Genomic DNA, 14,711 nt, shown 5'->3' with positions numbered 1-14,711 from the left:
AGTGTAGAAATGTCTCTACTATTGTGTTTTTTTATTGCTAGTAACATGAACTCAAATGTATCAGCTTAAAAAGCTTTATTACACCGAAAATGAAGATCCTTGTAAAGGATACATAGCTTAATAATCCTCGCATAGTAAATTGCAAGCTTAAAACATAAATGCTAGAAACAACACTGCAGCCACGTTGTTCAAATGTTCTAGCAAAGAGACAGTAGCAGATTTCGCAGCAACTTTATTTTAACTATAAGTGAGCCAAAAGTCACTTTATTTAAAAAAAAATAAATAACTTTTTTGTGGGTGCATATAATTGCACTTTAATTTTAGATTATTTCAGATTTTAGATTATGAACAAAGGAACTCGCATCATTTGCTTCAAAAGAGTTCTCCTTAAAAAAACAGTAAGTTAGCTTTGCTTCGTCGTATATGTAATGATTGTTCAAATGTACATACTTGATTTTATGCTATTATTTCTTGACGAAAAGTCTAAAAAATTGGTATAAAGCTCTGGGGTCTTTCCATACCCACGATGGGAACGCGCGATTTTTTCTTATGCCTGCACTACACTCTCTGTAAGCTACAACTGAAGTCGGCCGAGACCTACGACTTCGAGTAAGCGACCACACTGTCGCAAATTTCATATGACGGCCGTGAATGATGTCAAAACTGTTAAGAGCTTTAACCTCTTCAGACGCAGTGCACATTGAAATGTAGAATAATTTACTGCTTATTTTTGAAGCCAATTTTTAATAATTTTCACTGACACATTTTTTACATCACACTGTACACCATATTATTTTAAAATAAAATAAACATTTTTACGACAAAAAAAAATAATTTTATGCTACTTTAATAAAATAATTTAACAATATTTTTTCTACGAAAAATAGAAATTCTGCTTTGAGGAGGTTAGTTTGATAATCATTAAAGCTTTTATCAAAAAAAATATTATCAAATAAGTTATTACAGAGTTACTTGGATATATATAACGTTAACTTTTTACTTTAGCAGCAGTTAGTAAATTGATTTGGAAATAATGAAATAATTGTATATGTGGATCATTTTAAGCAGTTCATAAAGATATAGAAGTTTTTTGATTTGCTGTAATAGACATTTCAGTTATTAATAATTTAACAATTTGCTAGTAATGCTGCAGATTTTACTGTTTTTTTGCCAGAAGCGTTCATAGGGCTAATGTGCTACATAGCAGTCAAAATAAATTCAATAAAAAACTTCATACTTGAATCAAGAGTAAAATATATTTAGACTTTCCATAGCTTTATGTCTGCACTACACTCTCTGTAAGTTGTCCGAACCGAAGTTACAACTGAAGTCAGCCGAGATCTACCACTTCGAGTAAGCGACCACACTGTCGTAAATTTCATATGCCCGCGCGATTCGCGGCGAGAATGACTTCCGGACGGCGGCTTCTGCCACGTACAGCCGGCATATTTGCGCGCGATCGAAAAATGTGCCAAATAATCGCAATTTTTAAATTGTCATATTATTAAAACTACGCTACTGATAATTATAAAAGTTTGTGTGGGCACTCACCAATACAATGTCAGTGAAAACTTTTCGGTCGTAAATATTCAATTTACGCAAAATATTTGTTGGCTTTTGCAAAATGCCATAAGGCATAAAAATGATACTTCAGAATACGAACACCACATGTGTGACTATCCTAGAATTTGTCGCCATCGATTCTATATAAGAACTCGTTATAGTGTGACATTTATATAAACTGATCTATGAAAATACATAAGGATATTCGAAACGATTTTTTTAACAAAATCAAGTACCACTAATTATTTAATTTTATATGAAAAAATATATATTAACGATATCTGTTAGAAGAATATACTATCAAAAATATAATTAATCCCTTTTGGTGCCCTAAAATATTCAAAGATGTCAGTAAGAGTCTGTTGAAGTCCCCGATAAGCATGTGGTATTATAACTTGACCACGTGACTACGATGCAGCTCTCGACATGCGTGTTAACCATAGGACGCCTACGTGCATACTGAAATTGAACCGAGTTACTCGTTCTATCTCAGTTTGCGAAACACCGTATCATTATCTCTCTCACTCTCGTCACTTAACACGCGAGCGAGCGAAAGGGGAAGTATCTCACCACTCGCGCTCGAAAGAGCAGCTCCGACTTTGGTCCCTTTGACTCGGAAATAATGCCGACAATGTTCGGAAGCGCTCGAAGGAGGCCAAGTCGACTGAATTACCCCCACTTTACCTCCCGTTCTCGGTAACCACGGACAAATTCTCGACCGAAGTAACCCACTATATTATCCGTCCTTGGCCAATCTTGGCTAACTTCCAGAGAGTGTAGTGCAGACATTACACTTGGTCCGGTAAAGGTTATCAGGCAAAAATATTTTTTTATTGGCCTGAGCGATAATCTGATCTCACGACTCCGTTGTATTCTTATTAAAAGATTTAAGAAAGTTTTAAAGAGTATTTATCAATAAAATAAATTCAATTTTCCTTATGCTGAAGAGCAATGAACGTGGAACGACACGGATGAAAACCATTTTTCTGGTTCATTAAAGCTTGCCGACAGTGATTATGAATATATTCATTAAGAATTACTTTCGTGCTGACTTTCGCACATCTCCAAAAATCAGGAAAAGGTGAAGTTATATTTACTTTGGAGATAAATAGGTTGCTCTCGCCTGTTATATGTGTATTAATGTTAATCACCTATTTTTTTTACCGAATATTGGTATTCAGTTTTTCATTGCAAAGATTTAATACAAATATTGAAATAATCTATAAAAAAATTATTAACAAAACAAAGATTATTTGGGTCAAATATTAATAGGTGATGATGAAGATTTACTAAATAATCTACTTTTAATGATTAAATCCAAGTCTTGCTGTTGTGTAACATTTTCTAAATAATAAAATATATGATTAGATCAAAACTCACCATATAAATCTGAAGAGAAACTCGAAGATGCTCGGGAAGACAAGGTCGTCCGATGCCGCGAGCCATTTTCTTCCCAGTAAACGAAGCGCGGGCATTCTGGTGAATAAATAACAACTCAGTTAAAGTTTACAACGAACACCATACAGCTCTCCTCGCGTGGACATAATGCCATGTTTCGATGTGATAATTGATTAATGATGGCTTAATTAAACGGACGCTCGTCACGAATTCGTCAAGGCTAATACGATGCAGTTTCCTCATTATGGTGGTTTATATAAAAAAAATGACAATTACTAAATGGATTTTATTACTCACAATGGCATTGCTTATGAGGATGTTATATGGCTATTGTAGATCAACGGTCATTTTCAATCGTAAAACGATGGAAACAATCATGTGTTTTGAGGTTAACCCTTGACGCTATTATAAATATATTATAACTAACCATATTTATAAATATAATAATAAAGTTATTAATATTTATTATACGTCTATAAGTATTAGTATCGTAAAATGGCGCTTTTTGCGATTATCACGCCATATTGGCAGTATGCAGCAAAAATGTATATAATAGAAGCGTTTAATGCATATTAATCAATTTTGCAGTTTTTATTTAATATCGTAATAATAAAATAAGATTTACCCGCAAAAAATAAAAAAAAATATTTATATGCGTACCTTGCTGTGCGCGTGTTTATTTTTTACAAATAAAAAGTTTTTAATCATAAACAGTTTAATCATAAAATTTTTTCGTGTACTGCCCATTTAAGTTTATGTGATTTATAAAGGCTAGTAATTTTTTCATGCTTAATCAGATTCTCAAGCTCGTGATTTATTCTGACTCCGTTATTTTCATCCAGTTATATGCTTAGAACTCATTCAAATATGTTTCTTATGATATTTCACTCAAAAGACCATAGCAGGGTGTCTTGTTTTTAGGCCAGACGTCCGGATGGCGGCTTCTGTCACGTACAGTTGGCATATTTGCGCGCAATCGAAAAATGTGCCAAATAATCGCAATTTTTAAATTGTCATATTATTAAAATTACGCTACTGATAATTATAAAAATTTGTGTGGGCACTCATCAATACAATATCAGTGAAAACTTTTCGGTCGTAAATATTCAATTTACGCAAAATCTTTATCGGCTTTTTCAAAACGCCATAAGGCATAAAAATGATACTTCATAATACGAACACTACATCTGTGACTATCCTAGAATTTGTCGCCATCGATTCTAAATAAGAATTCGTTATGGTGTGACATTTACATAAACCAATCTAGGAAAATACATAAGGATATTTGAAACGTTTTTTTTTAACAAAATCAAGTACCACTAATTATTTTTTAATTATTTAATTTTATATTAAAAAAAAATATAATAACGATATTTGTTAAAAGAATATACTATCAAAAATATAATTAATTCTTTTTGGTGCCCTAAAATATTCAAAGATGTCAGTAAGAGTCTGTTGAAGTCCCCGATAAGCATGTGCTAAGCATAGGACGCCTACGCGATTACTGAAATTGAACCTAGTTACTCGTTCTACCTCAGTTTGTGAAACACCATATCATTATATCACTTAACATGCGAGAGAGCGAAAGGAAAAGTATCTCACCGCTCGCGCTCGAAAGAGCAGCTCCGACTTCGGTCCCTTTGACTCGGAAATAATGTCGACAATGTTCGGAAGCGTTCGAAGCTGGCCAATTCGACTGAATTACCCCCCCTTTACCTCCCGTTTTCGGTAATCTCGGACAACTTCCGAGAGATTTTAGAGCGGGCAGAACTGAACTCGACCGAAGTAACCCACTATATTCTCCATCCTTTGCCAACCTTGGCCAACTTCCAGAGAGTGTAGTTCAGGCATAACGATTGATTAAAAACCGCATTGGTACACTCTTATTTTAACTTAAAAAGCTTTAGAGTAAATACTTTGCCCTTCCTATTTAATGTCAGACTAGTTTGGTAATGAACCAATACAGAAACATACTTAATTTTCTATTGTACATTTAATATTTAGTTTGAATATCATTTGCGTTACCTTGATAATTAAAAAAGTGGATTAATTTCCTAGCGACAACATAATCTCGGGTTCAGGTACAAACGTATTTTTCACCGACTATATCCTTTGTTGAGGTACTTTTGCAGAGTACTTTGTAATCCATTAAAATATGCCATTACATCGGCAAAGAAAAAAGTTATTCTTCGAAAATCATAAATAAATAAATTTATTATGGTTTTAGCAAGTTTTATCGAATGATTATAGGGTGGTGCAGATACATCTTGTGATTAACTACTTCCATTGTAGTTGTTAATTGTGTTGACCATATCGATACGTATTGGTCAACCGAATATTTACTATAAATAAATATTTTACCTAATGACTATAAAAATAAAAATAAAAGTTTTTTAAATGTAAATATTTATAAGTATATTTTTTATGAAAGTTTTTGTTAATAAAAGTAATGTTGCCAAACGCTAAACATAAAATATATATACGTAGCTTTTTTTACATATTTATTAAAAAATTACCTGTTTTTCGGAAAGTCGTATAATATTAATTAAAATACATTAACTAATGTAAAAAGCTAGATAAAATAATATTTCACAATAACAACAAAATAATATTTCCTGAGCTCAAATTATTATAAATTATACTAAAAATCCTAAAATGTGGTTAAAAATAATTTCTTAAAAATACAGAGAAATGATTAAATTAAAATTTCAAATGACAAACTCGAACAATAGCAGTTTTTTATTACAATGGCGTTATGATTTTAAAAAATGACAATCGACAAAAAAAGCAGACGTACCTATGTTTTATCGACGCACAATAAATTGCTTCGAGTTGCGTGTGAGTCTTACCTAATATTTAAATTTTTATAATACTTTTCGTCAACTTTCGCGAAACGTATGACCTTATCGTCAGTCGTACGGCAAAACACTAAGCAATATTGTGCTGAAAAATAATTTTGCGTACACAATGATTACTATTATTTCATAGAATAACAAAAAGTTGCATTGGCAATTTCGCAACGCCATTGTTCCATGTGATCTATCATTTAACTGAATCAAAAATAAAACTGCTAATGATTAACTGGAAAAATATTTAATTCGTGTTATTCATAATAATCTTTGTATAGATAAATATCTACATATACATACATATATGGTAGTTTCACAAACACGTGTCGTTTTTTATGTTACTATAAGTTTTAAAGAAGGGTTTAATCAGACTTGTTCCGATTCTAGGGAGCCTTCAGGATAGAAGTGTATCAAACTTATATTTGAAACATATTGTCTAGATGCAAATAATGATATGAATTCATGCATCTATTTTGATAAAATATCAGTGTCCAAATTTAACTGCTGGGTGCCGCACCAATGCATAGCGTAAGTCTGGTGATACCATGCTCAACTGCATTCCACTAAGAATTGTCGTTCCGTAGTGGAATTGTGTTTAAGTTATTGTGCGCAGAATTATTTTTATATTTTTTAAACTTGTTTGCACGAGCAAATATTTTTCCTAGATTTTTTTTATCTAACGGACAAATAATTAATATAAAATCTAAAAAGTTTGCGCCTAGTAATATTCATTAATTTTAAGTTGTAATGATAGTTTAAAAATAAAATTACATACCATTTCAAAAATCTCAAATGTCTGAAATATTTAGTAATCCCTAAACTAACGTCTTTAGAAAAATTTGACAGCAATATTGCAAAATATTTTTTAAAATAACTTCAATACTTGCGAAAAATTTATGATCCAGTTAAATCACAGCGTAGCTATTAAACATTGTTTTTGTCCATCTTGTTGACAATTATGGTGTAAGTAAATTTATACTTAAGGCTGTGGCGACCGTTCGTTAAAATAGATAACGACGTTATATAGAACTAATTTTTCTAACGTCTCATAGAACAACTTTAAATACGAACGCTTAACACATGTTTCTGAGTACTTCTAAGAACTCCCTTCCTTTCCCGGGCGACGTGGATATCAACAGTTTTGAACCAAACCAGATAATTAAACCTGAGTTGTCCACAGAAGCAAAGAGGACAGCATACCATACTTTATTTTGCTTAGCCTGACCTTGAAGTATTTTTTTTTAAATATTCATTAACGATTGTAAATGTCAATTTGATGTTAAAAATCGATGTTCGTGGTCATCGACTAATAGATAAAAAATATTATTCTATGACATATTATAGAGCAAAATCAACACTAAAATTTGATTATAATAAAATGTATGATAAAAGTACTTCATCGCACATAAGTGTTATGCAATATAGGAGTACTAAGTACAGATTGCATCAGCATAAAGAAAACATACGCAATAAAGCCGTAAAGATGTTGGGATTTATCTTGCGATACGAATATCAATTGAAAAGCTCGAGGGAATTGTGTGCCTTGTATGCAGTATTTTGTTGCCCTTTGTGTATTAAATCTTAATGACATTGAAATATTTTTACCCCACTCTAGAAGAATCTGAACTGATTTTACCGAATCTAAATTTATTAAAAACTCATCTAAATGATTAGTTTTTTTTATATTGCATTAGGACCATAAAATATTGGTCAGTGTATTCAAACCAAATGTTGGTCAATAGGAGGGCGCAAAAACAACTCAGAAGTAAATAAATCACGTTAAAATTGTGTCGGCCCCGTCGCAGTGGGAACGATCGGTAACGATCGTTCCCACGCGATTTTATTGCTTTTGACAAGGATTCTAAGCAGAAACATCATTTGAATTTGCCCCCTCGCTTGAATTCGCTCAGAAAAATGCATGTCATTTAATGAATTCGAAACATTAAAAAAACTTTTTTCTCCCATGGAAAAGCTAAAATTATGTCCCTCCTAATGGCCTGACTTTTTAAGGGCCTCAATAGATGCTTTTAGAGCTGAATCCACGGAGTGAGACAGGAGTCTGCAACAGTCCTTAAATGACGCTTCGCTGAGGTTCTGTGCCCTTGGATAATGTGCTCCGTAATATATTAGTATATTTTAATATATTGTTAAATCTGATACGATAAATATTGCGATTTTTAAATACGCCATAAAGAAGCATCTATAAAAAAATGTGATACACAAACAAGTTTTGTAGCACGATCATTTCACGCATCAGAACACACATAAGGTAATATATAAAAATTGTATTGACTTACAATAGTTAAAAAATATATTACACATGGTATTATAATAAAAACAGTCGTTAAAACACGCATTATGAGATCGAGCTAAAGTGGAACGTTCACTATTCAACAATTTTCCCTCAAAATGAAGCAATTCTTCCAATGTGAAAAAATGTCGAAAGAGTCATGAGCGAGAAAAAACACCAACAGCAAAAAAATATGGCGCTTATTTAAATTGGTGTGGTAACAATTAACACATGAGCAATTGACTCAAGGCCTTTGATCAATTCCGACCTTATTGGTCTATGTCTGTGAATATAGTAGATACAGATTTGCACAAAAATAACGAATGTCAAGTTCGGATATGTTCCTAATATGGATAGATTTAATTCGTTTATAGCTTAAAGCAATTCATACCAATCTATAATACTTGAAAAAACGTATGAATGGACACAAGGAGTTGAAGTATTATTTGCGATATAATAAAAAAATTGTGTGTCATATAGTCACGGTATAGCTTTTAAGACAAGTATATTTTTTGTATCCTGTTGACAAAGATTATCTGTAAGATAATGTATGCGATATAAATAAGCAAGTAGCTTAATATTAAAGAATGTTATTCAACAGAAGCTAAAATAATTATTCATATTAGAGTCCAAATACTGCTATTTTATGCTTCTAGAACCAAGTTTATTATACTACCTGGGATTTCCCTAATTAACAACATATTAAAAATCTTGCTGAATCATGTAGGTAAACAAAACATGTATGATGCTGTGATGACGCATTGAACTTTTGATCTTATTTTTTATAAGCTTTCCTGTTTGTATTATATTTAACAATAGAGATGCATTAATATTATTCGTATTTTCATAAATATGCATGCATTTGCAGATTCCATATATTAAAATTTCAATATTCTTTGATGTCTCATAATTTTTATAGTTATAATAGTCAAATAGTCACTACATGAAAATAGCATTCTTTGGTATGTTAACTATTTCTATCAAACATATTTATTGTTAATATGAATGGCTGACATAAGAAGATGAATATATCAAAACAATACTTCACTTAATAAGGACCATATATGAATGAGCAAAAAATCTAAAGTTAACCATATTGTTTAACTGTGGTAAATAAATCGCAAAAACTGCTTGAGTTGCTAGTTTATTTTTATGTAAAATAAAAATAAATTATTGCTGCAGTCTAATGACGAACACCATTATACCATTATGAGCATTCTTCACAATACTCAATAATGTTTTCAACTCGGATTTCAATTATAATGAATGTATGAACGAGTAAGCGTAAGAGAAGCGACTAATTGAGAAAAAGTTGTATAACTAGACGAAATAATAATTGTAAACAGTTCGTAAAGTTGCAACATAACAAATTAAAAAATCATATTGGTATTTTGGCAGCAATACAGGATAGATATTAAAACTTCTGCCGGATGTTTTTAGCTCTTAGAGGTCCAGCGGCATTATATTACATAAATGACATAATTGGTTTTTCCCATTGCTGTTCATAACAGACATAAACTTAAAATTTGAAAGCAATTTTGTAAAACTTGTCAACAAAAAAATTATAATTTTATGTTCCAGAAATATTTTAATAAAAAATATGTATCGTTTCTTGACCCTTTTACCCAAAAAAGGTAGGTGTCAGTATAAAAATCATTAAAGCATATAACCTAATGTTTTAGCTGTTTTTGTCGAGAATAATTAATTACTCATAAAGGCTTGCAAAAAGTTTTTTTCTTGATCGTGAATAAGAAGCACAATTAAAAACAGAGCTTTAGAAAATGATTTCCATATACTCCCAAAAATTAATCGTAATCCTGGAATTTTATTCTTAATCCCGAGTATATAATACTATTTGAATTAATTAAAAATAAAAAAAGATTTAGCCATTACTCACTGGTTAAAATATAATTTACATAGAGAGATATTAAAAAACCATTTGCTCTTACTATTTTTAGCAGCTGGTCCTTCACTAAATTACCGACAAATAACATCAGCAACATCATTAAAATGTTCTCTGGTAAAAGTTGTCCGAACCGAAGTTCAACTGAAGTCGGCCGAGGTCGCCGACTTCCGAGTAGCGGCCACACTGCCACAAATTTCATATGCTGTCCGGATAGCGGTCGTGAATGATGTCCGGACGGCGGCTGCTGTCACGTCCAGCTGGCATATTTGCGCGCAATCGAAAAATGTGCCAAATAATCGCAATTTTTAAATTGTCGTATTATTAAAATTACGCTACTGATAAATATAAAAGTTTGTGTGGGCACTCACCAATGCAATATCAGTGAAAACTTTTGGGTCGTAAATATTCAATTTACGCAAAATCTTTGTCACTTTTGCAAAATGCCATAAGGCATAAAAATGATACTTCAGAATACGAACACCACATCTGTGACTATCCTAGAATTTGTCGCCATCGATTCTAAATAAGAATTCGTTATGGTGTGACATTTATATAAACCGATCTAGGAAAATACATAAGGATATTTGTAACGATTTTTTTTAACCAAATCAAGTACCACTAATTATTTTTTAAATATTAAATTTTATATAAAAAAAAATATTATAACGATATTTGCTAGAAGAATATACTATCAAAAATATAATTAATCTCTTTCGGTGCCCTAAGATATTCAAAGATGTCAGTAAGTCTGTTGAAGTCCCCGATTAGCATGTGGTATTATAAATTGACCACGTGACCACGATGCAGCGTTCGACATGCGTTTTAACCATAGGACGCCTACGCGCATACTGAAATTGAACAGAGTTACTAGTTCTATCTCAGTTTGCGAAACACCATATCATTATCTCTTTCACTCGTCACTTAACACGCGAGAGAGCGAAACGGTAAGGATCTCACCGCTCGCGCTCGAAAGAGCAGCTCCTATTTCGGTCTCTTTGACTCGGAAATAATGCCGACAATGTTCGAAAGCGCTCGAAGCTGGCCAAGTCGACTGAATTACCCCCACTTTACCTCCTGTTCTCGGTAACCTCGGACAACTTCCGAGAGATTTTAGAGCGGGCAGAACCGAACTTGACCGAAGTAACCCACTATATTCTTCAACCTTGGCAGGCATAAGAACAATAACGATTTATTTGTATAGATCATATAACATATTTGACCTCTACATTTTTCACGATGATTTTTTTATTAGCGTTGTGAGTTTTTTTTATTTATGTATATAATTTTTAATTTAAAAAGACAATCAATTAAATGGTCAAAATTTAAAGCAACTTTGGGTCAGAATAAACTCATAATTAATTCAAGATTAGAAAAAATATAAAATGGTTGAAATTAAAATTGCATACGGTCAGAATAAAAATATAGGATGATCATGGAATTAAAAAAAATATTACAACATTTAAAAATATAAATGAGGAATAAATTATTTATTTTGGAATTACCTTATAAAATATCTCACTTGCACCAAAATTGTGGACAGATTAGATGCGAGCGAACGTTGGGATTGTATGTACAAAGAATCTATTTAATTGTACGTAAGGTGCGAAGGAATTTAGATGGACGAACGAAGTGGGAATAACGACAGAGTGGCGCGAAAAACACGCTTGGCTTCTTTTGTTATTAAATGAAAATGTTGCAAGCCCAACGAAACAAATTCTAATTTATTTTATTTAATTTTACTGAGCATTTTTGCCCTCTATATATTATTTTATTATTCGCCATTAAAGAAGGCAGGTCAACAAACATTCATAAAATATATTCACAAGATCTATTTTACAAATGAGTTTTAATTTATATAATACTACAGCAGCTATCATGTCTTTAAATTTTTTGATATAACATAATTAGATAAAACAGTTTTTTTTAAATACATTAATGTGGCAAAGAAAACATTTTTTAATATTAATTTTAATTTTAATGATAAAACATTTTTGATCTCTCAACTTTTTACTCGCAATCCAAAGTTTCATTGTAATAAATAAATGTATTTATAGAATAATTTTATGAAATATACTTGACAACTTTGTAATATTGCAACAATAATATGTCCCTTGTTGTAAACGTCAAACCTCAAAATAAATTAAATTAGTCCAAAATATGATAATGCAACACCGAATAATAAATGACACTGAATGACGTTTGATACCATTAGGTATGTGATAATTGGATTACGTAAGCAATTTATCAAGACATAAAATCGATTATAAGTGGTTTTGAATGCAATTAATTAAATGCTTCCTAACTTAGTAAAACAACATAATAAATTTAAAAAAATGGTAGTTTGACGTCACGGAAACACATACCCATTTTTTATTATTTACCAAATATATTTTTTATATATTTTTTAAAGCATGAGTATGTGCATAAGTATGTAATACTAAATCGGGAAAATTTCTTATTGCGTGAAATCAGCAAAAAAATGCCCAATCCATGAAACGTGCAGGCCCGTTTCTTCATTCATGAATCAGGTAAATTATCTGCCAATTAGATAGTAGCGCTCTAGTAGTATTTTTTGGAACTATTATTCCATGACTTTCCAGGAGTCCTGACTTTTTTTTCTAGGAATATTTAAAGAGTCAGATTTACAACAACAACCTAATGATATTTTTACGATATGATTTTCCTGAATGTTTACTCTAATACGAATTAAAATTAGTTTATTATAAATATTTTTTTCCAAACCGCTCATATTTATGGCCCACTCTGTATTTTCTTTGCGAGATAGCACGATTCACAATAATTTCTGGTTTAAAATCAAAGACGTCATTTTAGATTTTTTCATGGGAGGGCAAAAGTCAGTGGTCATTTTTTAAATATTACGGATTGAGCTGTATCGCCGTACATGTACGGCGATTGAGTTTTCACTGTTTTGAGAATACCCAAGATAGATATATATATTTACATATGTAACTAAAAAAATTAAAAATAAAGAATATTTTATTTTAATTTAATTTAATGTAAATGATTTTTATAGGAAATAACACCAATAAATTAAACACTACGAAATAATTGAACCTAACAAAAAAGATTTTATATTAATTTACTAAAAAATATTGAGAGCTTCTGAAATGATACAAAAAAAAACATAAAAGCCGAATAATATATAAAATAAAAGTGTCAAAATAAATTATTAAAACATACTAATACAAAAAATAAATCAAAGCAGTCTTTTACTTTAAATGCAATATAAAATAATAATAAATTAATAATAACAGCAATAATTATGAAAAATATTGTAAAATTAACTCAGTCTTTGATGCGTGCGTATAAATTAACTCAATACTCAAAGGGTTAATGACATACGTTTTTCTGGCCAAATTCAATCTGCTACTTCCAAATGACGTTCCTTTAAGTGATGCCCTGCGCACATTACTATTGTTAGTCGTCTCTTTGGTTGTAGATTACCAAAGTGGACATCTGGACCGTTTCTATTCTCAAGTATATCCAAAAAACTCTGAATTTTCATAATTTAATCACTAATTATAAGTCAAATAACTACAAATATTGAATGTAAAATAACTCAATTTTTTTTCAAAAAGCGTTGATGTTTAAAACATGGTTACTTCAAAAAAAAAATCATCATCGTAGATCCCGTTAGTGTCATAGTTCCCGTGAAATGACCATTAGTCGTCCGCAAAGAAACGGCGAATGCTCATTTTTGTGTTGCGCAATACGCGCAAGTGACGATCGCCGCTTGTGAAACACAAGACGATCGCATCATGAGATGCAATTCGATACGCGTGCACGTCCGATATTTGATTGCATATAATTTGAGGCCGCAAACAACAATTTGACACAATGGCTACATGGTTTGTACGTTTATTATCCGGAGGCGGTCTTTCGACGGTTGAAAATAACGGATCTGGCAACTTAACTTTGATTCAAATTATCACCATCTCCCAGGAAACCCAAGTAGTAAATAGAAAAATAGGGAGCCATGGAAACCATCAACTTGATCTCCGTATCATTGTGCCACCGTATTGTAGAATATCGCATGTATATAACAGATAGAGTATCGATCGCAGCACACTAACTTGAGGTACTCCTCCTGATATATATTTTACTTAATCCCGATTGCTGTTGTCACATAATGTTTTGTGAAATTCTTCCACCACCTTATCTATACAAGGCAACATGTTAATTGGTCTCATTTCCTTAACTTTTTTACTGTTTTATATTTTTGGTATAGTAGCAATCTTTAAATTATCAGGTATTTCTCCTTGTGAAAGTGTTTTTTTTTTACTAAATTATGTTTTTTATTATAGTTCCAAGTATTTCCCATGCTTCTAGAATTATATTTACATACAATTCATCAGTACTGGTTCCTTTTTTCAATTTTCAAATTATGTTTTAAATTTCTTCTAAAGAATTTGATTTATATTCTCCAAATTTAACATTAAATGTTTCATTATTGTGTTGTACTAATTTATTGAACTGAGGTATTGAATTCACAATCTCTTCAATACTCTCAATGTAATATGTATTCATTTTTTCTGTTATCATATGATGATCTTTATATGTATATGTATATTTCCATCAATCTCCATATGTATTATGTCGTTTCTCAACTAAGGATTAATTATTTTTTTATTGTTGTCCACGTCTTATTCGGCTCATTTTTTTATATAATTCTACGACTTTTTAT

The 14,711-nt window shown here is 31.3% G+C and overlaps 1 protein-coding gene across 1 annotated transcript in view; it reads right to left on the bottom strand.

The window, feature by feature from the left end:
- LOC148237140 (diacylglycerol lipase-beta-like) overlaps window positions 1-14,711 on the bottom strand; it is a 45,293-nt gene that overhangs the window by 7,417 nt on the left and 23,165 nt on the right. Inside the window, exon 2 of the mRNA XM_088183758.1 lies at window positions 2,944-3,039. Coding sequence (XP_088039884.1) covers window positions 2,944-3,038 — 95 coding nt within the window. The 5' untranslated portion in view covers window position 3,039. The remainder of the gene's footprint in view (window positions 1-2,943; window positions 3,040-14,711) is intronic.

Source organism: Plectrocnemia conspersa, unplaced genomic scaffold (genome assembly GCF_051122295.1).
Source record: "Plectrocnemia conspersa isolate PC_06_02 unplaced genomic scaffold, ASM5112229v1 ptg000003l, whole genome shotgun sequence".
In the NCBI taxonomy this organism is placed as follows: Eukaryota; Metazoa; Arthropoda; class Insecta; order Trichoptera; family Polycentropodidae; genus Plectrocnemia; species Plectrocnemia conspersa.
Note: the sequence above shows the minus strand (reverse complement) of the source record. Positions and strands in the feature narration are given on the sequence as shown.